Raw genomic sequence first — 24,672 nt, 5'->3', positions numbered from 1 at the left:
CTAAAAATAAATCTGTATTAAGAGAAACTGATAAACTACAAACACAATGATCAAAGACGTAATGTCGAAAATCAATGATTTCTATATTGATGCTCGATTTGTGTTAGAGAGACAATGTGTGACACAGACACAGAAACGTGAGAACGTTTTATTTGATAAAGTAGTTGTGACTTCAGTTAGAAGGCTTTAGAAAGATATAATGTGATTAATAATTTATAAATACACGCCAACAACACGCCAACGTCCTCATCGGTGTCCTCTTTGTTCTTAAAAGAGACAATACGCTTCTATTGAGAGACCGGCAGGGAGAGACAGACAGAAAGACAGATCTTCATCCACCTGATACACGTCAGTATTTAACACTCTGTGCTTAGAAGTCAAATCTATACATCGACTGAGGCTTAGATGAAATAAATATGTGTTTTAGTTTAAAAGAGAAACTCAAAGACCACGGGGATTCTGCAAGTTCTTCAAGGGTTCTGCTTCAGTCGGGTCCAATAGGTCCACCAGGAACACGACAGACGAGCGGTCCCGATTGGCCGGCTGCTCAGGTGAGAAACAGGTGGATCACATGCGTTGTTTCAGAGGTCCTGAGTCCTCTTAACTGGAGCTGGGTCTCTGAATGCAACAAAGTCCAAACATCAAGAACCTGAGGATCCTGTAGGTAGGAGAACCGGGTAGAACCCAGAACCTGCAGCTAGTGGTCCGGTCTACAGATTAGGTAGAGTCTGGATTCTGTACGTAGGTGATCCATGATGGTAGGTAAGATGACAAGGCACTATTGGTTCTGGGAGTTGATAGGCTGAACCCTGGTCCAGTAAGCTCAAGATGCGATGTCAAAGGTTGTGTTCAGACCTGCTGGCTGGAGGTCAGAGGTCAAGCTACGTCAGGTGATTGAGGTGAGTGACGGCAGTAGAGGAAGGAGGGGAGCAGACAGCTGTTTCTATGGCAACGAGAAGAAAGAGACGGGTTAAATGTGAGACAAAAACATAAAGTTTGAACCTTCTCAAATCAAAAACATACCTGAGGATTCTCCCTTTAGGCCTCGCTGGCGCTGCTGTTCCTGTTGAGCTCTCTGATGCCGTGAAGAATTCTCTTTATATGACCGACCTTTGTCACCCCAAGGTCCTGTGACCATCACACACAGGTAAAGGTACACACATCAGTAATCTGGCTGTTCTACATCACGTGTGTGTGTCTTTTAAGGTGCAGTGTAATTCGGGCCTGATGTTTCCAGAGACGCATTCAGGGCAACAGTGTTTAAGATTTTATCTAAACAAGTCAAGACCCACTAAGTATTTAAGAATATCTGTTGGTGTATGAAGATAAAAGCAGTTTAGAAATACAGTTGTAGCTGACAATGATATGAACGTTAATAGTAAATACCAGTGACAACACAGGATCATCTGAAGGTAACCACAACAGAGGAGAACTCAGCACCGTTAGCAGCTAGCAGCTAGCAGCAGTACCTTCAGGTCCCTCCTCTCCAGGTGGATCAGCTCGGCCCCACGGACATCGTGCCCCATGAAGATGTCCTGATACTCGTTGAGAGAGAGAAAGCCCAGCCACGCCCCCACCTCCTCCGTCCCCCACTGGTGGACTGAGAGAGCAACAGGAAGTGGGTCAGGTAAACAGGAAGTGGATCCGGTAAACAGGAAGTGGTTCCGGTAGGCATGGGGCATGTCTCAATTCATTGGGCTGCATCCTTCAGCACACACATCGTTCCAGCACCAATGAGGACACATGGGATCTATCTTTTGGGACCCAGCGTATCCCAGCATGCAGTGCAGGCCGACAAGGCCAAATGTTATATAATACACCCGTTATATTATATTATGTATAACATCACCATCACGTGTTAGTTTATAAAAGTTACGTAACGTAGGTGATGTTGAGTTTTAAATACACATAAGACACAAGAACAAACTTAGTTCTAACGTTAACTACCATCCTGCTGCCCCCCCCGATGCAGCCGATAAGCCCACTAGGCCCACATAGTGATAGTGGTCCACACTGACAAGAGGTTCAGAAAGACAGGTAGAGACAGCTCACCTGGCAGAGACAACGTTGTGCACGTCTCTTTGTTCTTATTGATTTTGTCTTTTTTGAACTTGGGGACGAGACGAAACTTTGTGCTCCGGCTGCGTTTGGAGAAATCTGTCAGAGGACCCTGAACACACACAGGATCAGGATCATAATATGTCCATGTATGAGACAATGGACAAAAAGACAGATGAGATAATAGCTGAAAAAGTGGCATGTTGAATTTACAAATTTACAGTTTAACTCCATGGTATAAAAATATAAGGCTATGGGTATATTGAATCAACAATTAAAGAATAAAGGATAAAAAGTTAAAAATAAAGTGCACCAGCAAACAGACAACCAGTTGTGAGTGACAGGTGTGTGTGTGGAGTGGAGGGAAATATAATGATGCCATAATGTTTTATTACATTAATGTCTAAAGCCAGCTGTGTGTGAACTATCTGAGCAGAAGAACCTCAGAGCACCTCTCCTCTTTGATCCCATCTGTCTTTGCATGACACCGCTGTGTGGAGGAGGGAGAAGCTGTGATTTTCTTTGGCTGTTGTCCTAGATCTAATCAAACATCTGCTCTAAGCACCTTGAGTTCCCTTCTGGTCTGGGACCTCCTCGCCTGTCTCAAAGTCTTTAGCATAACAAAATCAAAGTGTTGTTATGTGTGTTCCTCTCAAACATTAAGAAGAAGCTGCCTGTCCATGTAAAGCTGTTGCAGAACTATTCTTCCTTGCAAGAAAAAAATGGAGACTTTACAACTGATTCCCGATTTCATGAGAAAATCTTCCACAACAGGGGTCAGTCAGTCTGGGGGAGGGGGGGGCCCAGCTCTGTTGATGAGCCCGACTGCCGACGGGAAGAAACTGTTAGTGTGGATGGAGGTCTTAGTCCTGATGGATCCGCCTGTCGGATGGAAGGGACACAGACAGACAGAGAGACACACAGGCTGCGATGGTGGTTTACCTCGTGGTCCAAAGGTTCGATGACGGGAGACAACCAGGAAACATCAGCCAGCCGCCGGAGCTGCTGAGCCACCGAGCTCAGAGCTGCCTTCAACTGCTCCTGCTGAGGAGGATCCAGCTGCTGCACTCAGGGGACAGAAATTAGGACAAGCATGAGGGCCGAAATGTCTCCAACACCTTCTCAAAAGGCACATCAGAGACCTAAAGGACAGAGACACTTACCATGGACATCTTTCCAGCCAGCAGCAGTTCGGTCTCACTGAGTAAAGCTTTAACGTTACTGACCATCTGAAGGACCACGCTGCAGCACAGAGCCTGGACAAACAGAGACACAATGCTAACACTCTCTGTCCATTCTAACCCAGAACACTAGGAGAGACACCCGGACAAAGACCAGAACAAGACAAGGGACATGGACATAAAGTACCTGAGAGCTGTTGGAGTTGGCGTAGACCACGTCCATGGCCTTGGAGCTGGCGTTGACAGCGTGAGCCAGTTCCTGTTCTAGAGTGTGGTGGCATTCAGCCACCTCCCGGATGCTGAAACACACAATGACACAGTACTTCAATTCTAATACATATATGCATATATATATACACACTTGTATACAAGTATATATGTATACAAGTATATATGTATATGTATGTATATATGTTGGATGACATGAGAGGGAGTGTCATCAATGGGAGGTACAGCCCCTCCCAGTGGTTGCACATGGGATTACAACCCATCAAAGGATTTAGGATTTATTTGGACAATCTCAGTCAAAAAGAATAAAAACACACTTTCAATGATGTAGGTTCCCTCAACTCACTGATTCTTGTTGTTCTGGTCTGGACCCTCTTGTTGGAATGAACTTATTGTAAGTCACTAGATAAAATATAAAAGATGGGGAAAAAAATGGAAATGATACCCCTCCTAAACTGATCACCCCCCCATGTCCCCCGCGGTGTGTCCTCTAGCTACTGCTCATCAGAGATCATGTAAACATGCCCAGGTGTCATTACCTGTGTATCAGGGCTCCTGCTGCCTGACCGAACACGCTGATGAGCGACGCCTCGTCCTCGGACACAATCTCTGGATGAGAGGAGGGGGGGGGCTGAGAAGAGGGGGGGGGCTGAGAGGGCGTCCGGAGAAACTCACACTTCTGTTTGTCCTCCCAGGATTTCAGAGTGCTCTCAAATGCCTGAAAGATACAAGGACACACGGACTCATGGTGGAGGTCTGTGGAGGTGCGACTGGCTGCTTGTGGTGGGTCTGTCAACCTTTACGTATTGACCACACACGGGGCTCATGGTCCGGGGTAGAACCCTGCATCGGATGAAGGTCTTGGGTAGTGTCCCTAGTGAGGGTCCAGTACTCACCCGGTCTCTGGTGAGGGTCTGGGTCCGGTTCTTGTGGAGGATCTTGATATACCCTGGAGGCTGAACCCAGGCCTCACCGTCCACCTGCACCGGGACGCCCTCATCGCCCAGGATTTTGATCTTCACCGTACGACACTGAGAGGAAGACAGCAGGGTCAGGAAGTCGGACAGACAGACAGACAGACAGACAGACAGACAGGCAGACAGGCAGACAGGCAGACAGACAGGCAGACAGACAGACAGACAGGCAGGCAGACAGGCAGACAGACAGGCAGACAGGCAGACAGGCAGACAGGCAGACAGGCAGACAGGCAGACAGGCAGACAGGCAGGCAGACAGACAGGCAGGCAGACAGACAGACAGACAGACAGACAGACAGACAGGCAGACAGACAGACAGGCAGACAGGCAGACAGGCAGACAGACAGACAGACAGACAGACAGACAGACAGACAGACAGGCAGACAGGCAGACAGGCAGACAGACAGGCAGACAGACAGACAGGCAGGCAGACAGGCAGGCAGGCAGGCAGACAGACAGACAGGCAGACAGGCAGACAGACAGACAGACAGACAGACAGACAGACAGGCAGACAGGCAGACAGACAGGCAGACAGGCAGACAGACAGACAGACAGACAGGCAGACAGGCAGACAGACAGACAGACAGACAGACAGGCAGACAGGCAGACAGGCAGACAGGCAGACAGACAGGCAGACAGACAGACAGACAGACAGGCAGGCAGACAGGCAGGCAGACAGGCAGACAGGCAGACAGACAGGTGTACCTGTGCGATGCGGTGATGCTGCAGGTTGATGACCCGGGACACAGCCATCTGCATGCTGCCAAACACGGCCACCACCTCAAGGATCTTATCATCAAAGGATGGAGCTGTGAACATCTGACAGACAGACAGATGACATCACTCAATCAACAGACAGGTCGATAGTAACATGACAGAAGGACAGACGGGTTCAGGTCTCACGTCGTCCTCTTTGGTTCCTCCCCAGAAGTTGGTTCCTCCTGCATAGCTGGGGATGTTGAGCACAGCGATGCCTTGCAGACTGGGCAGAGGGATGAGCCGCCCGTCACACTGCAGACACACACAGGTTGGACTTGTGATGATGATGCTGCATCCATCGCACACATTGATAGCCCCATATAAGGTATTAAGGTATGCGTCAATGCTGTCACAATGCTGCCTCTTGTGGTTCTTTTGGGCCGAGGTCATTAACTACACATAAGGATGAAGATGATGACTGTGGGTCTCACCTCCAGCAGAACCTTCTGCTCCAGGTTCTTGTAGGTTCTGTGCAGCAGCTCTTTGGTTCCCAGGACTCCGTACCACATCATGTTCTTAGTCCGACTCCTGACCATCACACACACAAAGTACACACATCAGGTTTCAATGCAGATAAAGCTTGATGCTTGTGATGAATAGTTAAATACCTGCACTTCTCTGGATGCTCGTCTCTCTTGTTGTTGAAGTCCAGAGAAATTTTAGCATCCAGACCGATTCCAAAGTAGTTATTCATGACACACTTCTCAGTGTAGCAGTCTCTGTACACACAGACGGACAGAAAGACAGTCAGACCAACGGGGAGAGACACGCACAGTCAGACCAACGGACAGACTGACTCACACGTTGTCGAGGTCACAGCCGAGCGGGTCTGCGTTGACCAAAAGTTGACTAATCACAGAACTGCTGGAGAGAGAAACTGAGATTCCTCTGAGACCTGATACACACACACACACACACACACAGGTTAACATCAGACTGATGACATATTCACAAATTCAGAACTTCCTGTGTGACCTTAGAGCTTCGTGCCTGAATAGAGGATCTTGGTGTTGAAGGTGGGCATCATCTCACCACTTCCTGTCTGGACAAAGCTGCCTTTGCGGATCTCACAGGGCCTCCTACCTACTGAGGAGACAGTGTTCATGGTCAGCATGCACTTCCCCTTCTATTACCCATCCATTACCAGCAGAACCAGTACCTTTGCGTGCGCTGTGCCGCTTGCTGCTAGAAGACGATTGCAGAGACGCCCCGTCCTCTTCCTCCTCCTCTTTCTCTAAATCCTCGTCCTCCTCCGGCTGTCTGGTGAACAGCTGCTGCTCGGTCTGAAGGTTCTGCTCGTCCACGGCTAGAAGAAAAGAAACCGAAGGATCAATAGGAGGCCCGAGGGTTCCTCTAACTGGTGAGTGGTTCCTTTGGACCGGACCTCGCTCCGTATGCTCGATGATCTGCCTGATGGCTTTTTTCAGACTGTTTGCCCTGAGCATCAGCTGCTCTCGAGGTTTAAAGATGGCCGCCGTCGAGGAGGAGGCATTGCCCCGTGGGGAACAGGGCGGGGCCTGAGGAGGAGCACGGTGATGGTTTTGATGAAGAGAAGGAGGCCGCTCAACGCTCTCAGCATCCTCCTGCTCCTCAGCAATCGTGGGGGGGGAAGCCGGGGGAGGCAGCCTGCAGGCCTGAGACTCCTCGTTCAGAGTCTTCAGAAGGGAGTCAAGTTTCTCCTTCAACACGCCACACTGCAGAGACATGACGGCACATTACTCAGGAACACGCCTCTGACATGTGAGAAACATGTGACGTGTAAAACAAACCTTCTTGGCCATCAGCTCAGACTCTTCTGAACTCTCTGTGTTCTTTTCATAAGCTTTACCGACCCGGGCCACCAAGTCTTTCACCGTCTCACACAGGACCCTGAAGTACACACACGATACACACACAGGACCCTGAAGTACACACATGATATACACAGACAGGACCCTGAAGTACACACACGATACACACACAGGACCCTGAAGTACACACACGATACACACACAGGACCCTGAAGTACACACATGATACACACACAGGACCCTGAAGTACACACGATACACACACAGGACCCTGAAGTACACACATGATACACACACAGGACCCTGAAGTACACACATGATATACACACACAAGACCCTTAAGTACACACACGATACACACACAGGACCCTGAAGTACACAAACGATACACACACAGGACCCTTAAGTACACACACAATACACACACAGGACCCTGAAGTACACACATGATACACACACAGGACCCTGAAGTACACACACGATACACACACAGGACCCTGAAGTACACACATGATACACACACAGGACCCTGAAGTACACACATGATATACACACACAGGACCCTGAAGTACACACATGATATACACACACAGGACCCTGAAGTACACACGATACACACACACAGGACCCTGAAGTACACACATGATACACACACAGGACCCTGAAGTACACACAGAGTAACACATTACGACTAACAAGATACAAAAACAGTATGAGCGGGGACAGAGAGACAGACAGAGAGACAGACAGTTGTACCTGGCAGAGGAGATGACGACAGAATGCTGGTCTGAGGTCAGTATCTTGGACAGGTGAGCAGCTACTGAGTCCTCGTAGGTAAGAATCTGCTGGACCTGGATCAGCCGACACAAACAAGGTAGTACAAGTAAAGTTACATTATATCATTGAATAATTATCTGATAAAAAGCTACAAACTAAGTGGAGCAGGTTGGAGGATTAAACAGGAAGTGATGTCATTTCCTGTTACCTCTGAGTCGTCGCTACAGTCTTCTGTAACAGTAGAGCCAGAATGTTGCCGAGGGAATTTGGTCTCATAGACCATAATACGCCACCTAGAACAGAAGGAGAGACAGTTACCTGTCTCACATCAGATACCTGTCTCACATCAGATACCTGTCTCACATCAGATACCTGTTTCTCGTCAGATACCTGTCTCACACCAGCCACCTGTCTCTCATCAGATACCTGTTTCTCATCAGATACCTGTCTCACACCAGCCACCTGTCTCTCATCAGATACCTGTCTCTCATCAGATACCTGTCTCACATCAGATACCTGTCTCACATCAGATACCTGTTTCTCATCAGATACCTGTCTCACACCAGCCACCTGTCTCTCATCAGATACCTGTTTCTCATCAGATACCTGTCTCACACCAGCCACCTGTCTCTCATCAGATACCTGTCTCACATCAGATACCTGTCTCTCATCACATACCTGTCTCTCATCAGATACCTGTCTCACATCAGATACCTGTCTCTCATCAGATACCTGTCTCACATCAGATACCTGTCTCTCATCAGATACCTGTCTCCAGAGGTGTGGACTCGGGTCATGTGACTTGGACTCGAGTCAGACTCAAGTCATGAATTTGATGACTTCAGACTTGACTCGACAAAACGTACAAAGACTTGCGACTCGACTTGGACTCATCGATGACTCGTGACTTGACTTGGACTCGAGCCTTTTGACTCGAGAAGACTTGCTACTTCCCGTGAAAACTGGGGGAAAACATTTTCTCACGGCCGCGCCGCTCTGTTTATCTGCATCTGTCAAAAAAATGTGCGCCACCTGTATGCAGAGAGCGCTGCCTGCACGACATCCAATCACTGCAGTCCCACCTGGTTCTGATTCGACAGCATCTAAACAGGCACATTGCAAGACAACCAATGAAGCGCAACAACGCGCCAGTTGGAAAAATGATACCGAAGGTAGTTTCGTTTGGCTATAAAAATTAAGAGGTAGTCGACGAGTTGCTATTTGCACGAGACAGCTCGTTCATGCTTACAAAAATCGGGATTTTTTAACCCGGATTCAGACTCCGATGGAAATCCTCGCCAACATTATGTCAACGTCCGGTTTAAAGTACTATAACACAGTCACAGTCGATCCACCGTTACCCTTCCCTTCGTAGTCTAGGTCTGAGGCAGCGCACCATCACCCAGGGTTCCCCGTCCCCACTATAATAAGAGGACTTGAAATGACTCGAAACTAAAATAATAAGACTTTGGACTCGACTTGGGACTTGTTGGCTTTGACTTTTGACACAACTTGAGACTTACTTGTGACTTGCATAACAATGACTTTGTCCCACCTCTGCCTGTCTCACACCAGCCACCTGTCTCACACCAGCCACCTGTCTCTCATCAGATACGTGTCTCACATCAGATACCTGTCTCACTCCCGCTACCTGTCTTTAATCAGATGCCTGTCTCACACCAGCCACCTGTCTCACATCAGATGCCTGTCTCACATCAGATACCTGTCTCACTCCCGCTACCTGTCTCTAATCAGATGCCTGTCTCACATCAGATACCTGTCTCACTCCCGCTACCTGTCTCTCATCAGATGCCTGTCTCACATCAGATACCTGTCTCACACCAGCCACCTGTCTCTCATCAGATACCTGTCTCACTCCCGCTACCTGTCTCTCATCAGATGCCTGTCTCACACCAGCCACCTGTTTCTCATCAGATACCTGTCTCACTCCCGCTACCTGTCTCTCATCAGATGCCTGTCTCTCATCAGATACCTGTCTCACTCCCGCTACCTGTCTCTCATCAGATGCCTGTCTCTCATCAGATACCTGTCTCACTCCCGCTACCTTTCTTACACCTGTTACCTGTCTAGCATCTTTGTACTGGCTCTTTCCAGTTTCTCCAGTATCTGAGGTAGCTGCGTGTCGTCGTCGCAGGCTGAACCCCAACCGAGAACCCGGGCCAGATCATTCCCGGTCCCCAGAGGAAGAACTCCCAGCTGACACTGTAACAACACAACAGCAGCAGCAGCAGCAAAGGGATGAACAACATGTCGATAGTAGGTAGAACTTGTGAGGGTGTGTCAGACCACACCTGTTTGTGCAGCGTGAGGGCGTCGATCTCGGACAGAACCCATCCAACGCTCCCGTCTCCTCCACACACCAGAATCCTGAAGGTGTCAAACTTCTGGAACAAACGCAGACTGACAGACACACAAACCTCTTTAGATAACACACAGGGTTCAGGTGACGCACACTTTGTGTCTGTCTAACTGTCTCACCCCAGGTGAGGCCCCCCGTTCATCAGGTCAAACACCTGTGCCGGGTTCAGCAGCTGCTTGAAGCGCCTCAGGAATTTCACGCCCTGGTTGTCTCCGCTCTTAGAGTTGACAAACACCAGCAGAGGACTGGTGCAGGACGGGGGACACGAGGCTTTCCAGAAACCTGAACACAGGGGCCGACGGTGAGTGAGACCAGGTGTATCACAGGTGATCAGATGTATTGATCAGGCTCACCGTCAGAGTCGATGCTGTTGAGTGCGGTCGGGGGGATGACAGAGACTTTACACTGACCCAGAGGACACTTAGAGGACAACTGCTCCTTACAGCCTGAGTGCACCTGGAGGACAGAGGGACACACCTCATTGTTTGTCCGTCCTCCAATGAGAGGACTGGCGGTTTGATCCCATGCTAACGTGTGGATGTGTCCTCGTGCAAGACACTTCCACCCAACATAACCTGCAGCTAGTGTTTGACTGTCTGTGTGTGGTAGCTCCTGTCATCATACACATGAACTGCTGTCTGAAATAATACCTACACGTGAACTATTCCTAAACTATCCGTCTCTGGTCTCACCATGGCTTTACACCAGAGACACCTCCAGTCCTGTAGACGGAGGACACTGCCACAGGTCTTATCACACACGTTACACTTGGCGGAGACCGGCAGGTTCCCCTCCAACCACTGATGGGGCATGGACACCTGAGGACAGAGGTCAGAGGTCAGAGTGCACAGGATTGAGGTCAGCAGGAGATGAGGTCTTAGTGAGTCTCACCCCGTCCTCGTCCTCGATGATGTCCTTTCCAATAGAGGCCAGAGTGGTCCATTTACAGTTGTTAGTGGCTCTGACTGCACACCGCTTATGAGCCTTAAACTTACACACTGGCACACAAACACACATTTAATACACATACAGATTGATGTACTATGTGTATAGAGTAATACTGTGTGTAGTATTGATATATAGTAGTAATATATGCACAATGTGAATAAAGTAGTAGTGTGTGTACTGTGTGTATTTACTAGTACCCAGTTCTTCAGCTGGAATAAAGTCCCAGGAAGCTTCAGGTCTGCTGAGACTCTCAGACAGATGGACAGACAGGAGGACACGTCTGCTGAGACTCTCAGACAGATGGACAGACAGGAGGACACGTCTGCTGAGACTCTCAGACAGATGGACAGACAGGAGGACACGTCTGCTGAGACTCTCAGACAGATGGACAGACAGGAGGACACGTCTGCTGAGACTCTCAGACAGATGGACAGAGACTTTGCTTCCTCTAATTGAACTGATTTAAGGATGAAATAGAAGCTTTTACTGTACTGTACTGTACTGTACTATGTGTACTATGTGTACTATGAGTACTATGTGTACTATGAGTGTACCTTCACAGGACAGCCCGTGGGACGTCACCCCCGACAACGCCTCTCTGCACACGTTGCAGTACGTTGGGCGGGCGTGAGAGCAGGCGTACCAGTTGTGTGTCCCGCTGAAGTGGTCCATGCTGTACTGGGTGGACTGGGAGAGACACACAGTCAGCTGATGCTGGACTCACCTACTGGTCAAAGTGGGGACAGAGACACACCTCATAGTTCTGTCTGCTCTGGACGCTACGCAGAGCCGCCATCCACTCCTCCATCTCCTTCCTGTTGTCTGCACACAGGATGAGGCGTCGGCAGGGGGTGATGACCTACACACACACACACACACTCAGTATTTACTGGTTGTGTAGTTGTTTTTGTTTGTGCGGGACAGACGCGCCGTCAACAACCCGTCAGCCCGTCGGATGTAACTAATAAAGTAACTTGTAATCTAACTTAGTTACTTATAAAATCAAGTAATCTGTAAAGTAACTAAGTACCACACGCACACACACACACCCAGGGACCCCCTGTGTTGCGTCTACAACTGCACAACAGTTTACAGCTTACAGTACTTAGGTTGTCCATTATATCCCCCGTAGGATCCGTCTATAGCAGGAGGGCAAACTTGACTCTCAGACAGGAGGACAGACAGGAGGACAGACAAGAGGACAGACAGGAGGACAGACAGGAGGACAGACAGGAGGACAGGCAGGAGGACAGACAGGAGGACAGACAGGAGGACAGGCAGGAGGACAGACAGGAGGACAGACAGGAGGACAGGCAGGAGGACAGGCAGGAGGACAGACAGGAGGACAGACAGGAGGACAGGCAGGAGGACAGGCAGGAGGACAGACAGGAGGACAGACAGGAGGACAGGCAGGAGGACAGGCAGGAGGACAGACAGGAGGACAGACAGGAGGACAGGCAGGAGGACAGGCAGGAGGACAGGCAGGAGGACAGGCAGGAGGACAGGCAGGAGGACAGACAGGAGGACAGGCAGGAGGACAGGCAGGAGGACAGACAGGAGGACAGACAAGAGGACAGACAGAAGGACAGGCTGATGGGCCAGGAACAAATGGATCAAGTGTTTGTGTGAGCTGATCTAAATGACATGTGGAATCATTACATGAAAGGATTTGGCTTTTAACAAGCAGCAAAACATTTATTTACAAGGATATTTATATAATTTACAACAGTGTGAAGCTCCTGACTTCATGAGAACCAGGAACCCAAACACAACACTTTGAACGGAGCAGCCAGGTCCACATGAACATCTGTGCTGGCCGAGCAGCCCCCAGCTGTTAGACGGGTCTTCATCTCCACCACGTGGTCTCTGGAGCTCCGTCTTTAGCCTGCTAGCAGCTAGCTAAACCAAGGAAGCTCACTCACACTCAGCCAAGTGTTAAATAGTGGCTGAGGTCCGTATCGGTGACCAGAACCACCGCTGCCCCACAGCGAGCGGTCTGGGCCCGTGGATGATGTCATCATGTACCCTGACGTCCTCCCTCTCTAACGGAGAGGGAGGACGCTGTACTACGCTGTACTACGCTGTACTACGCCCAGACCTCAAAGGTGAGCCAGTCTACAGGTGACACAGACCTGCTGATGGTGATTGGTCAAACAGGTGTTACATCACAGCAACTACCACACCAGTTAACCACCCAGTTGACGGAGACACCAGACAACCCATCCGAGCAGAGCTTTGATCACATGGGCGTCTGATGAAAGGTTCTGTTGTTTTCTGGCCTGCAGCGTCACATGATCCACATGATCACATAAGGAGCATCATCAGTTTCATCTAATTTAACTGCTTTGACCTTCTGACTGTCAGCTGACCTATGGTAAAGCTTGAACGATGACATCACAGTCTGACTGCCGACGAATCAGCTTCTTACCGTTTCTTCTTCGGTTGTTCAACAGTGACAAGTTATTATAGAACGATTAAATCCCAAAGTACACCTCCAATCCTGAAGCAGAAGCTTTCACCCCGTGTGAATGTTACCGTCTCTCTGCAGTAGGCCCTCCTACTTCCTCTTCTGTGACTCAAGGCCACTTCCTGTCCGTCATCACACCGACCCTCTCCACCCCCCCACAGACACAAGGACACATTGATGAACATGAAGACGCTTGGACACTCACGGTGAAGCTGTTGTTGACGTTCTTGGTGCTTGACTCGGCCACGCTGGCATCCGTCAAGTCCACCTCGTCAAAGATGATCGACTGGAGACACAAAACTATGACATCAACTCGGCCCACAGAGGCGTTTAAGGACCGTCAGAAGAAACCACTTTTACTAATTCTGAACCAATCCTCCACCTTAAAAGTCTGAGGTGAGAAAGAGGCAGGTCCTCCACCTGTAGACTGGCTCACCTTTGAGGTCTGGGCGTAGTACAGCGTCCTCCCTCTCAGTTTGAAGTATCTTCTTTTCCAGCGCTGGAAGGAGTTAGTCTGCTTCATCAGATTTCCTTCTCTCAGCACCGTCTGGAACACGTTATTCACAGTTAATGAACACACACACACACACACACACACGCACACACACACACACGCGCACGGTTCAACTCAACAAACTACTTTGATAAACTCAATGCTTCACAATGTTTTCTCTGCTGCCTTGTTGTGCTGCAGCATCCTGTGATGAAGAGAAGCCCTTTTACTGCACTGGGATCAGTCTCCTGACTCACTACCCTTCATGATCCAATCAGCACAGAAAGAAAAAAAGGAGCAAATATGATCTCTGATCATTTCTTTTTACAAATGAGGATCCATCTGGTCTTAAAGGAGAGTTTATACTACAGGAAACTTGCAATTCAAATAATAAGAGAGTACTGAGCTGAGCCATTGATTGTTAGCTGTTTCTGGTGCTGCTGACGTTAAAATGTAACATGATCAAAGATCACAAAATAGAATCAACAAATCAATCAAACTGTCATTAATCCAAGGTTCATGTGCCTGTTGAGATCCAAACAATAAAGGCTCCACCGTGGTTTGTTACACCCTCACTGGGAGAAGCAGGAAACCGTTTCACTGCTGTCACTCTCACATTTGATGTGATTTGTTGGTATTTGTGCGAACGTACGAAGCAGGTTACAGTCACATTCATCTGATCATTCTGCTCTGGGATACAGCAGGTTTGGCAGGTTAGTTCATAGCTAATGATATTTTACTTATGTCACTATCCATCTGCATGTGACTAATTGTTGCACAGTATTTAACATCTGCACTATAGTACTGTCTCATTGTCATTGTATGTTTTCTACACTTCATGTTTAGTTTTTTTTTTTTAACTCATCTGTCACAACAGAAGTCAAAACACTCTATATCAACAATCTAAACTCTCCATTCCTAAAATAGTATACGGGATTTTAATCTGATTACCAAACGAAATTCCTTAAAATCAGCCTGAGGTATTTCCGAGCTTTTGACGTTCACCTGAAGGCAGCATTCTGTCGGTAGCGTTGCGGTTAAATATAATCCAGTAAAACGGTGCTACGTGTCGTAAATAAACCGTTATCTTCATGAGCCCTGTTCCGTGGGATGTGCTTCCGTTACCGTACAAAGGATCGTAATTATTCAACATAATGCACCTGTAGGAACACCGATGACCGTTATGTCTAACAATGCTAACACCGACCGGCTACACCCCTTGTCCTTTCCGGGGTTCACGCCACTTCTCCCGGTGGGCGACACCAGGAAACTCCGGGGCTTTCCACCGGGCCCGAGGCCATTCGGCTGGTCGGTACAGCTAACGGTGTCTGTCCGTTAACCGGTGCAGATAAACGTGTCCCCCGGGCAGTAGACGCTGTGTTCGCATGTATTAAGTGTATCTGGATACATGTACCACCTTATTGAGCATTTATTCTGGTTCTAGAGTCAGTATAAAGATCCGTTAGCCAGGGACTGCGAAAATATACCAAACATCTTTGAACGATGATAATCGTTAATGTTCAACCGGGAGAACTAATAATCATATTTTTTGTTAATCATACATCACGTGATGTAACTGTTCCTCAAATGTAGAGCAGAAGCTCTGAACCAAACGCCACCTGAAATACGTCACGTTTTGAAGAAACAACGTTTATTAAAAAAATATGCGGGACATCAAACAACAGATCGAACGGCTTCAGGTGACGTCACATCCTTTCTTTAAATCGGCTTAATGTGAAGCCATAAAGCGGCACACGTTTGGATGGCGTGTGTTTATTTACATGCTTTTAGTCCGCTCCGCATCGACTAGCGGAGCATGGAGGACACGGACAAGAGTGTAAAGCATGTCATAAAGACAAAGTATTATCAACAAAAGTGATCGTCATGTTTATGCCGAATTATAAATCGGCCTCTTTGTATTCACAAACTATTTGAACTGATATTACACCTTATGTCTAATTCGTCTCTTTCAGCTGGGAATGTTTAACTGTGGCATTTTGATATGGGGTTCAGTCTATGGTCCTCTGCAGGAGGAGAACGGTGAACTTCTGGACGAACCCGTTTCCGGAGACAATGTCCGGTAACTAACGCCGGTGCTTTAGCCCTCGTACCTTGCTGCGGATCTGACCGGAAGTGGACACTTTTCGGATGAGTTTCTGTGGTGTTCCGAGCTCCTGCTCCGGTTCACTGTCCGATGACTCGTCCGGGAACCGGGCCGGAGCAGACTCCGTTAAGTCCGCCATCCTGCCCTCAGACCCCCGGGAGGAACTGGAGAGAGAGCGCCCCCCAGCGGCGGAGAGCGGATACGCAGGGGCACCACGAGGGGCGCTGTTACGTCACGAAACACCAGAGCGCTCATAAGGGCGCGTTTATTTCATTTGCTTTTTTATAGCCCGACATCTATATACTAATGAGTGTAATTTGCATAATGCAGCATGTGCGCAGTAGTAAGGGACCCTGTTAGTGAGCTAAAGTGGACCAGCACAAAAAAAGACTTTTCAGTCTGTAAAGAAGGTGGTGTTAACCTTTCCTGTCTGTCTCTGACTGGGGTTGGACACTATATGGAGACGGACACTTATACTCCAAGTATCACCTGTTCGTAACTTTGCGATTAAACTTCCTTCCTGCTGCTGGTTTGCAAATAAAAGCCCAGTGTATTCTTCTTGAGGATTTATTATTCAAACCCTGAATACCACGGTGTTTGACTAACCCTCCATCCGAAACATTCATAAGCATCCCCGTTCTCCGGCTTTCTCCCACCTTCCAAAGACATGCGCTGGGGATCAGGTTTGGTAACTGAGGATGTGAGTGTGTTCGCCCTGTTTCTCACCTGATTGACTCCAGCCCACCTGTGACCTTGTATGAAGAGGTTTATGGATGGATGGCTGATGAAGAACTTTTCTTCTTCTGAACAACATGACCAGGTACTAGATGACATGTAATATAATGTAATGTAATAATCTAGTACAACAAGGCGGTTTCCTCCCCTGGTTGTTTGTAGCTGGTGGACCTCTTCTATGCTACATCACGCTTTAAGTGGTACTTCATGCTCCTGGTACTTGTAGAATATTGTTAACAAACTGACAAACCTGTTCATAAATTAGACCAATTTATAAAATGCATTTAGTGTACACCAGTATACATATGTGATTCTGAAACTATTTATAAAATAATATCAATGAATATCATGAGTGATGCATCAGGCTCCTAGTACTACAGACTCCTAATACTTGAGGCTCCTAGTACTACAGGCTCCTAGTACTACAGACTCCTAGTACTACAGACTCCTAGTATTTCAGGCTTGTGATACTTTTGGCCCGTAGTACTCCTTAAGATCAGAAAAAGTTCTGTGGGTTCTTTCCATAGATTTTTCAATTGGGAAAGAATAAACCAGCGTGAGGGGAGAGTACACAGGTAATTAAAGGGGAACGATTAGTCTTTATATCGCGATATGTTCACTCGCTGCCCTGTTTTTCTTTGTTTTGGTTTATGTTGGAACTCGGACAACAGCTATTCCAGTCTTTGTTTGACTGTGTATCTTTTGTTTTAAATGTGCCACATAAACTTTGAAAATACTTAGTAAGGCAAGATAAATCATCTGAACCAGATGATAGATATTTTATCTTTTGACTGTTTTTAGTTAAGGAAACCCATAAATCATCATCAAATAAGATTACTAGATTGAATTATCAACAGCATCGATCAATCACTGTTTTTCTCAGTTTTGCATCATTTTGTGCGACTCAAAGACAATGATGGTGTACTTCTACACGGCCATCGTCGAGTCCATCCTCTGCTCCTCCATCACCGTGTGGTACTCTGCAGCCACTGCCAAGGACGAGGACAAGCTGCAGCCACTGCCAAGGACGAGGACAAGCTGCAGCGTGTCCTCCGCTCTGCAGAGAGGGCGAGGTCCATCAGGACCACAAACAGTTTCTTCCCATCAGCAGTTGGTCCCCCACTGACCCAGACACTACATCCCCAGGACATTTGCACAGTAGTCCAAAAAAATGTATGTACTTATGTGTTTAGAATGTTTCTTTGCTTTTTATTTTTATTCTATTCGTCTGCACCAATCACCAGAACAAATTCCTGTATATGTAACATATATATATATATATATATGTATATATATACATATATGACAATAAACGGCTTCTGATTCTGGATGTCAGAAGCATCGATCGTATACTAAGATCTGGATGTACAGGGAAACTTTCATTCAAAGAGTCACTTACACTTATTAGCATTCTATTTTTTACTTTCATTCCTGTTTTTGTCTTCAAAAGTACAAATATTATGAATGACCATTTCTCACATTAAATCAGTCATAAAGTTTCATTTTAAACAAACGGATACATCTTTCTATTCTGTAGTAGTTTAGGCGTCAGTAGGAGACTCGTCATCGTCTCCGTAGACGACGCCCTTCAGGTAAACTCGCTTGAACTCCTCGAACACAAAGTCCTCTGATTCACTGCAGACAGGTGAGTAGAAGGAGCTCATTAACACCACAATGACACATCAATAATATTCAGAACTGATCAATGATTATTGATGGATGACAATTGACATTGACCTCACCTCTCTTTGGCTAAAGTCACAAAGTTCAGATTGTAAATAAAGAAAAGAGAGACGTTTGTGTTCACACAACATGAAATATGTGAATGATTTTAATATTAAAGCAACAGGGAGAGGAGGAGTTTACCTGTTTCAGGGTTAGGATTCATCAGTTTGAATGGCAGCTCCAGAGACACCTCACTGTAGCACACACACACACACACACACACACACGCACACACACATTGGTCAGATCTGATGACACACAGACAGGGAGGAAGAGGAGGAGGAAGAGGAGGTAGTTCTCACCTGGATCCCACGGTCCTTTGAACAAAAGCACAGACACAACGTGAGACAACAGTTTATAGTGCAGACGTGTGTGATGTCATTTTAAAGATTATTTTACTGATGATGTCACATTGAACAATGATGTGCTGTGAAAATGATTCAAGGAGCTTTTTATTTCCTGTGTCTTTTAAAGAAGAACGTTTAAAACGACAATGTCCTCAATGAGGAGTCTGTTGACCTCCCAGAATGCTGAGCGCCTCACTTACCCAGAAGCAATCATCTTCACCACGACCTTATAGGAGACCAGCATCCCCTGCACCTCCTGCTTCACTCTGAGACACACGACAAAGGGACAAAGAGACAAAGCAGCCATCATTAAACTTGTGTCTCTCAGTGCGTCTCTCTCAGAGTGTGTGTCCCTCAGTGTCCTACATGCTGGATGAAGCCAGGTTTGTGTCTTCGTGTTTGAGTGGTCCGTCCAGAGCGAGTCCTCTTCGGTCCTTGTTGTGGATCAGCAGAGGAAAGAGAGTGTAGTCCTTCTTTAGACTAGTCCCAGGGGGGACGGAGTCCCTGCAGCACACAACACACACACAGTGACACACACAGTGACACACACACACTCACACACACACACACAGTGACACACACACTCACACACACACACACAACACACACAGACACAGTGACACACAGTGACACACACAGTAACACACACACACAAAGTGACACACAAAGTGACACACACAGTGACACACACACACACAGTAACACACACACACACAAAGTGACACACAAAGTGACACACAAAGTGACACACACACACAGTAACACACACACACAGACACAAAGTGACACACAGTGACACACACAGTAACACACACACACAAAGTGACACACACAGTGACACACACACACACACAAAGTGACACACATTGTCTCTTCTCTTGCGACGGACTTCACGTATTTGTCGTTGGAATAAAGTACGATGTTTGTCACCTGATCCACTAAAAAACACGTTAAAACACAGAAATAAAACACGTTAATACAGACATTAATAAACATATTAAAAGTCATTTCAAATATATTTCGGTAATTTATCTTGAAATTCAACCTAGAAACAGAAGACTGATGAGAGGCTACGTGACGAAGAAGAAGAAAGCAGACGAGGAAGAACTAACAAACATGAATGAAGACTTTCTCTGGGTCGTCATAGTTATTTCAGACTTATTTTTTATACGTTTATTGTAATTCATTTAGAACGTAGAAACATTTCATGTAAACATAAATCTATCACTTCCTCTTGTGTTCTTCTCCTCTCCCCATTTACTCTTCCTCTCTCATTATCCCCCCCCCCCCCCCCTCTCTTGTCCTTCACCCACCAGACACAGTGATGTCTTTGATGTTCCTGCTGGACGAGTTGTTGATGTCTACGTGTACTCTGACAGGCTCTCCATGGTAGAAGATCTGCAGACAGAGCGGTGGAGAGACAGTTAGGTGAGAGGGAGACAGAGACACAGACAGACCTACAGGCAGACAGACAGGTAGGCACACAGACCTCCTTCTCCAGGCTCAGCTTCACTTTCAGAGGTTTCTCAGACATAAGGAACTCAAAGGTTGTTTCTGCCACAGGAACATGGTCGGAGTGTCCTGGACTGAACTGGATCTTACGGATGCTGAGACGCACTGAGCTCCTTCAGAACCAGAAGAAAGCTGATGAACCCATTAAATAACAATAGTAATAATAATGATGACATAGATTCACTCACTGTTTGTCTTTCTCATCCTGGTTGTGTCCACAGAAAGCTTTCACTTCAAACTCCACCGCACATTTCTGTCCCACAGAAACGCTGCTTCACTACTCAGGTACTGCAGCGCTGGGCTAATGGAGCACTGAAGAACTGTAGGTATCTAACATATACTGATGAGATCATGTTACCTTTCCCACATCAGAAGGTCCAGGCTGCAGAGCAACAGAACACGGCAGGTGGTCTGGAAACTGAGACAAACACAAACTGGTCTGAGCTCAAATACCGACTAGAGTTATTGTAATATTACGCTATTACGTCAACATCGTGGTTCTGTGTCCATGACGTCAATGGTGGACAGGTAGACAAGTGGACACATGTATAGTTCGAGGTGGACAGGGACTCGCTGGATAGTAACAGCTGGGATGGGAGCTCCAGACATTCACAGAAAAAGATGCTCTGGGAACAGGAGCTAAGCTCCTTCAGGTGGACATCAACAAACCCCAGAAGAAAGGAGGAGCTCCAGAGACTTCTAGAGGTGTTTAGACAACTTTACATCACGTGTCATTTAGCTGACGCTTTTATTCAAAGCGACTTCCAATAAGACTTCAACCATAAGGAAACAAACTCAGAAGAATAAGAAACAAGAAAGTTTCAATTTCATCAAATAAGCTTATTTACAACTTGTTATAGATAAGAGCCATACTTCAGACCTGAAGGTCCTGCACCATTAAGCACTCACAGGCTGCTCTGTGAGGGTTCTGTCCCATCGGTGCTGACTTCGCCCACGAGTCATTGGAATGTAACGTTAAAAACAGGATAACCAGCAAGAGTAAGAAAGGTTCAACACACATGTGTGTTCAGAGAATGTAAACATTTAAAACATCAAGGGTTGAAGATGGACAAAAAATCCATCTATTCATGAAATATAAAAAGTAAACCACTTTAAAAAGAATGCATCTCATTCTATTAAAATCAGAATGTAAAGCATATTAAATGATGGATGGGTCTATAAACATGACGCTTTGCAGACTTTATCTTTAACATTATCAAAATCTTAGGTCTTTTATGACAACATTCGTTCAGAGGGATCTGATTAATTTGCGAGGAGCAGGGTATAAAATAAAAAACATGTAACTTCCTGTTGCCACTAGGTGGCGCTATGACTAGGATTCAAAATGATCATATAGATGTCTACAGGATGTCATGACACATGAGAAATGTGTAGCAGATTCAATAATTTAAAACACACAAAGATCATGTTGGCCATATTTGAAAAGAAGTTCAGTCTTAAGCCCTAAAAAGCAATGAAATGGGAAATTGGCTAAAAATGCAGATATTCAACAATTAAATGCGCCCCATAGTCTTCAAATATTGTTAAAAAAGGGGTAGGTTTAGGGGTAATATATACATATGCTACATATTTGGTGAGGGCAGGCCAAGTTATGAGTCTTTAAATAAAAAGCCCACACCACTTAGCATTGTTCCATATCTTCTTAAAACAAAGCTAAAGCTTAACAAGCTTTGATGACATTGAACTAATAATTATCCACAGAAAATCTTGTGAGAATCAGAGTCAGCGTTTAGGAGAAGTTGTTGTTAGATTGTGTAGAGCATAACCAAGAGCACATGTGTGGCAAGTTCAAGTCAATCAGCCATCAGGGGACAAATCTGGGTTAATGTGGAACTTTTCTCATTTCTAGGGGGCGCTATAGAGACATTTCTAAGACCCTAATAACATGACAAAATGCTGTCCCAATCACATTTACACCACTTTGAGCCCTCACAGACTGTCACACTTAACCACCTACCAGGTGAGCTCAGTTGAGTCCTTGAGGTTCAGGGTTTAGGGGGAGACTGGGCCCAGGTCTCACCTCAAAGAAGAAGGGGAAGGAGTCAGGTCCCAGCTTCTGGAGCAGCTTCTTCTGGGTTTTGGTGTGAGTCAGCTTCTCCTTGTCCTGCAGCTCGGGGTAAACCTGCCGGGTCACCAGAAGCAGGTCCCTCCTGAAGGCCACGCCCATCACATCCACATTCTGGGGTCCGTAGCGGAAGGTACACGACAGCATCACGAACACTGGGGACCACAGGACGCGATGCTGAATGCTTTCAGATCATCTTTAGAGCTTCATGTTTATTAAACACAATAACGAAGCACATTCGAGTATCAACTTACAGTCAAAATGATTACGACTTCTTTAAGTCCAAACTCATTGAGTCCAGACTCCTTTAATCCAGACCCCTTTGAGTCTAGACCTCTTTAAGTCCAGACCCCTTTGAGTCTAGACCTCTTTAAGTCCAGATCCCTTTGGGTCCAGACTACTTTAAGTCCAGATCCCTTTGGGTCCAGACTACTTTATTCAAACTTAACAAGTTAATGGCGAAGAACAAAATTCTCAAGACCAATGAAGAAATATTAATAATAATATGTTATTTTGAGCTTTAAACCCTAATGGTTGTTTCAGAGTCTTTACATTATTACATACTGATGATGAGACTGTTCTTCATTGATCTGAATGGTTATAATAATAAATACCTTTCTTTGATCCGCGTAGCACTGGGTCGATCACGATGACTCCATCTCACAGAAAAACACAAATTAGAGGAAACTAATCAGGCTCCTGATGTGGAAACCTTTATTATAACTACCGAACGTCAGATACTCATCGTTCACAACACATTGGAAATAAAGTTAATCAAATAAAAGACCTGAAAATCGTCTAGCTTATCACAAAGACTTGAGGTAGGGGCAAACTGTAACCCTTCAAAATAAAACAGTTCCTTTCTCACCGACTGGATCCACAAAGTCACCGTGGTCCACAAAGTCTCTTTTGGTCATGTAGACAGAGAGCTGCAGCACAGAGCGAGAGGATCAGGGTGAAAGAAAGAAAAATGTGAAGCCCGGTTTGGGGAAGAATTCAGCCAAACGACGGGAGATTCATTTGTCAGGTCAAAGGTCAAGTATCAGCGCAGCAAAGGCAGGAGCAGTTCTGTCAGAAGAACAACTCACTAACACCAAGAGGAACATTATGTGTTATCATTTTTGTTAGATATCAAAGGAAGGATTTCTATTGGCCCTAAACTGGCGTTGAGGAGGAGCAGGTCCTCCCCCCGCAACCCAAGATCCAATCACATGCAACGTGTGTCTCCTGACATTGATGTGACAGGAGGAACAAAGCGTGAGGGTTGGATGGTGAGTCTCTAACTCTCATCCTTATCAGACCTGTGTCTGCTTCGCCCTCTGACTCCCTAAAGGAGCCCTATGAACGAGCTTTTGATCATCGAGGGCTCTGCTCAAGGGCTCCCGGGTAATCGGTTCCATGAAAATAACTCACCGACTTGTCCCGCGACACTTTCTTGAAGACCACATGTTTGGGACTCATGTTGACCAATGATGTCACGACCTAGAAACGACTCACACAAGTCTTAAATTAGGACTAAATGATGTGTAATTAAAGCAGCAGACGTAAGAAATGAACAGTTTATTTTAAAGCGTTCTAAATGATCTGTATTTTTAAGGTTAAATCATTTGATATCAAACTGATCCCTTTTACCAACTGAAAGTACTACTAATGATAGAATTGATGACACTTCAATCTTAACTATGACCTTGAAAGTTATTTTACCTTCAGATGAACTGATGTTTAATACTAAGAATAATGATAAGAATCATTAACAGTCGATGAAAGAGAAACTTACCTGAACGATGATCAGCAGCAGATTTCTAATAAGTGATCAGACCGATCAGCTGTATTTATAATAATCATCAGGAAACCAGGTCAGCAAGCTGATCATTAATGACTCAACAGAGACATAATCCTTCAGAGAGCGGGATAATCCCTATGTGTGTGTGTGTGTGTGTATAATATACATATATAGACCCATATAAAATGGTAAAATGGTTGTATGTGTATAGTATTGAACACTTCCTATTCTTCTTAAATCTGCACATCCTCTCCACCTGTCTGCATGGCCCCAAAGAGGCGGGTCTAAGAAGCAGTTTAGCCAATCACTGATTAAAGATGAAT

At 46.3% G+C, this 24,672-nt stretch overlaps 2 protein-coding genes across 4 annotated transcripts; both read right to left on the bottom strand.

Annotated features, from left to right (window-relative positions):
• Positions 1-134: 134 nt before the first annotated feature.
• Positions 135-16,735, bottom strand: LOC119219033 (diacylglycerol kinase delta-like). Of its 3 annotated transcripts, XM_037473906.2 has the most exons (31): positions 16,169-16,735; positions 14,001-14,111; positions 13,770-13,850; positions 11,852-11,956; positions 11,652-11,784; positions 11,041-11,147; positions 10,842-10,967; positions 10,503-10,605; positions 10,269-10,431; positions 10,082-10,190; positions 9,853-9,992; positions 7,978-8,062; positions 7,749-7,843; positions 6,972-7,071; positions 6,587-6,896; positions 6,362-6,508; positions 6,193-6,288; positions 6,004-6,097; positions 5,811-5,921; positions 5,634-5,730; positions 5,347-5,454; positions 5,149-5,262; positions 4,364-4,498; positions 4,007-4,185; positions 3,427-3,538; positions 3,222-3,314; positions 3,001-3,120; positions 2,053-2,170; positions 1,470-1,600; positions 1,024-1,128; positions 135-943 (listed from the first exon to the last, which is right to left on the bottom strand). In XM_037473906.2, exons 1-30 carry the CDS (start codon positions 16,298-16,300, stop codon positions 1,039-1,041), a joined length of 3,645 nt encoding a protein of 1,214 aa, XP_037329803.2. In that variant the 5' UTR covers positions 16,301-16,735; the 3' UTR covers positions 135-943; positions 1,024-1,038. The 3 variants fall into 3 exon arrangements, with proteins under 3 accessions (XP_037329803.2, XP_037329794.1, XP_062416899.1); XM_037473897.2 differs by lacking the exons at positions 14,001-14,111; positions 16,169-16,735 and having other exon boundaries at positions 6,193-6,285; positions 13,770-13,869; XM_062560915.1 differs by lacking the exons at positions 13,770-13,850; positions 14,001-14,111; positions 16,169-16,735 and adding an exon at positions 13,526-13,652.
• A 146-nt stretch (positions 16,736-16,881) lies between these two features.
• sagb (S-antigen; retina and pineal gland (arrestin) b) lies at positions 16,882-24,390 on the bottom strand. The gene is made up of 16 exons (XM_037474276.2): positions 24,344-24,390; positions 23,980-24,048; positions 23,435-23,495; positions 23,181-23,225; positions 22,522-22,721; positions 20,839-20,898; positions 20,669-20,733; positions 20,458-20,593; positions 20,282-20,366; positions 19,834-19,906; positions 19,335-19,472; positions 19,169-19,234; positions 18,924-18,938; positions 18,763-18,815; positions 18,639-18,648; positions 16,882-18,531 (listed from the first exon to the last, which is right to left on the bottom strand). Exons 2-16 carry the CDS (start codon positions 24,025-24,027, stop codon positions 18,438-18,440), a joined length of 1,149 nt encoding a protein of 382 aa, XP_037330173.2. The 5' UTR covers positions 24,028-24,048; positions 24,344-24,390; the 3' UTR covers positions 16,882-18,437.
• Between the last annotated feature and the right edge of the window lie 282 nt (positions 24,391-24,672).

The sequence above is a fragment of the Pungitius pungitius genome, chromosome 3 (assembly GCF_949316345.1).
Source record: "Pungitius pungitius chromosome 3, fPunPun2.1, whole genome shotgun sequence".
In the NCBI taxonomy this organism is placed as follows: Eukaryota; Metazoa; Chordata; class Actinopteri; order Perciformes; family Gasterosteidae; genus Pungitius; species Pungitius pungitius.
Note: the sequence above shows the minus strand (reverse complement) of the source record. Positions and strands in the feature narration are given on the sequence as shown.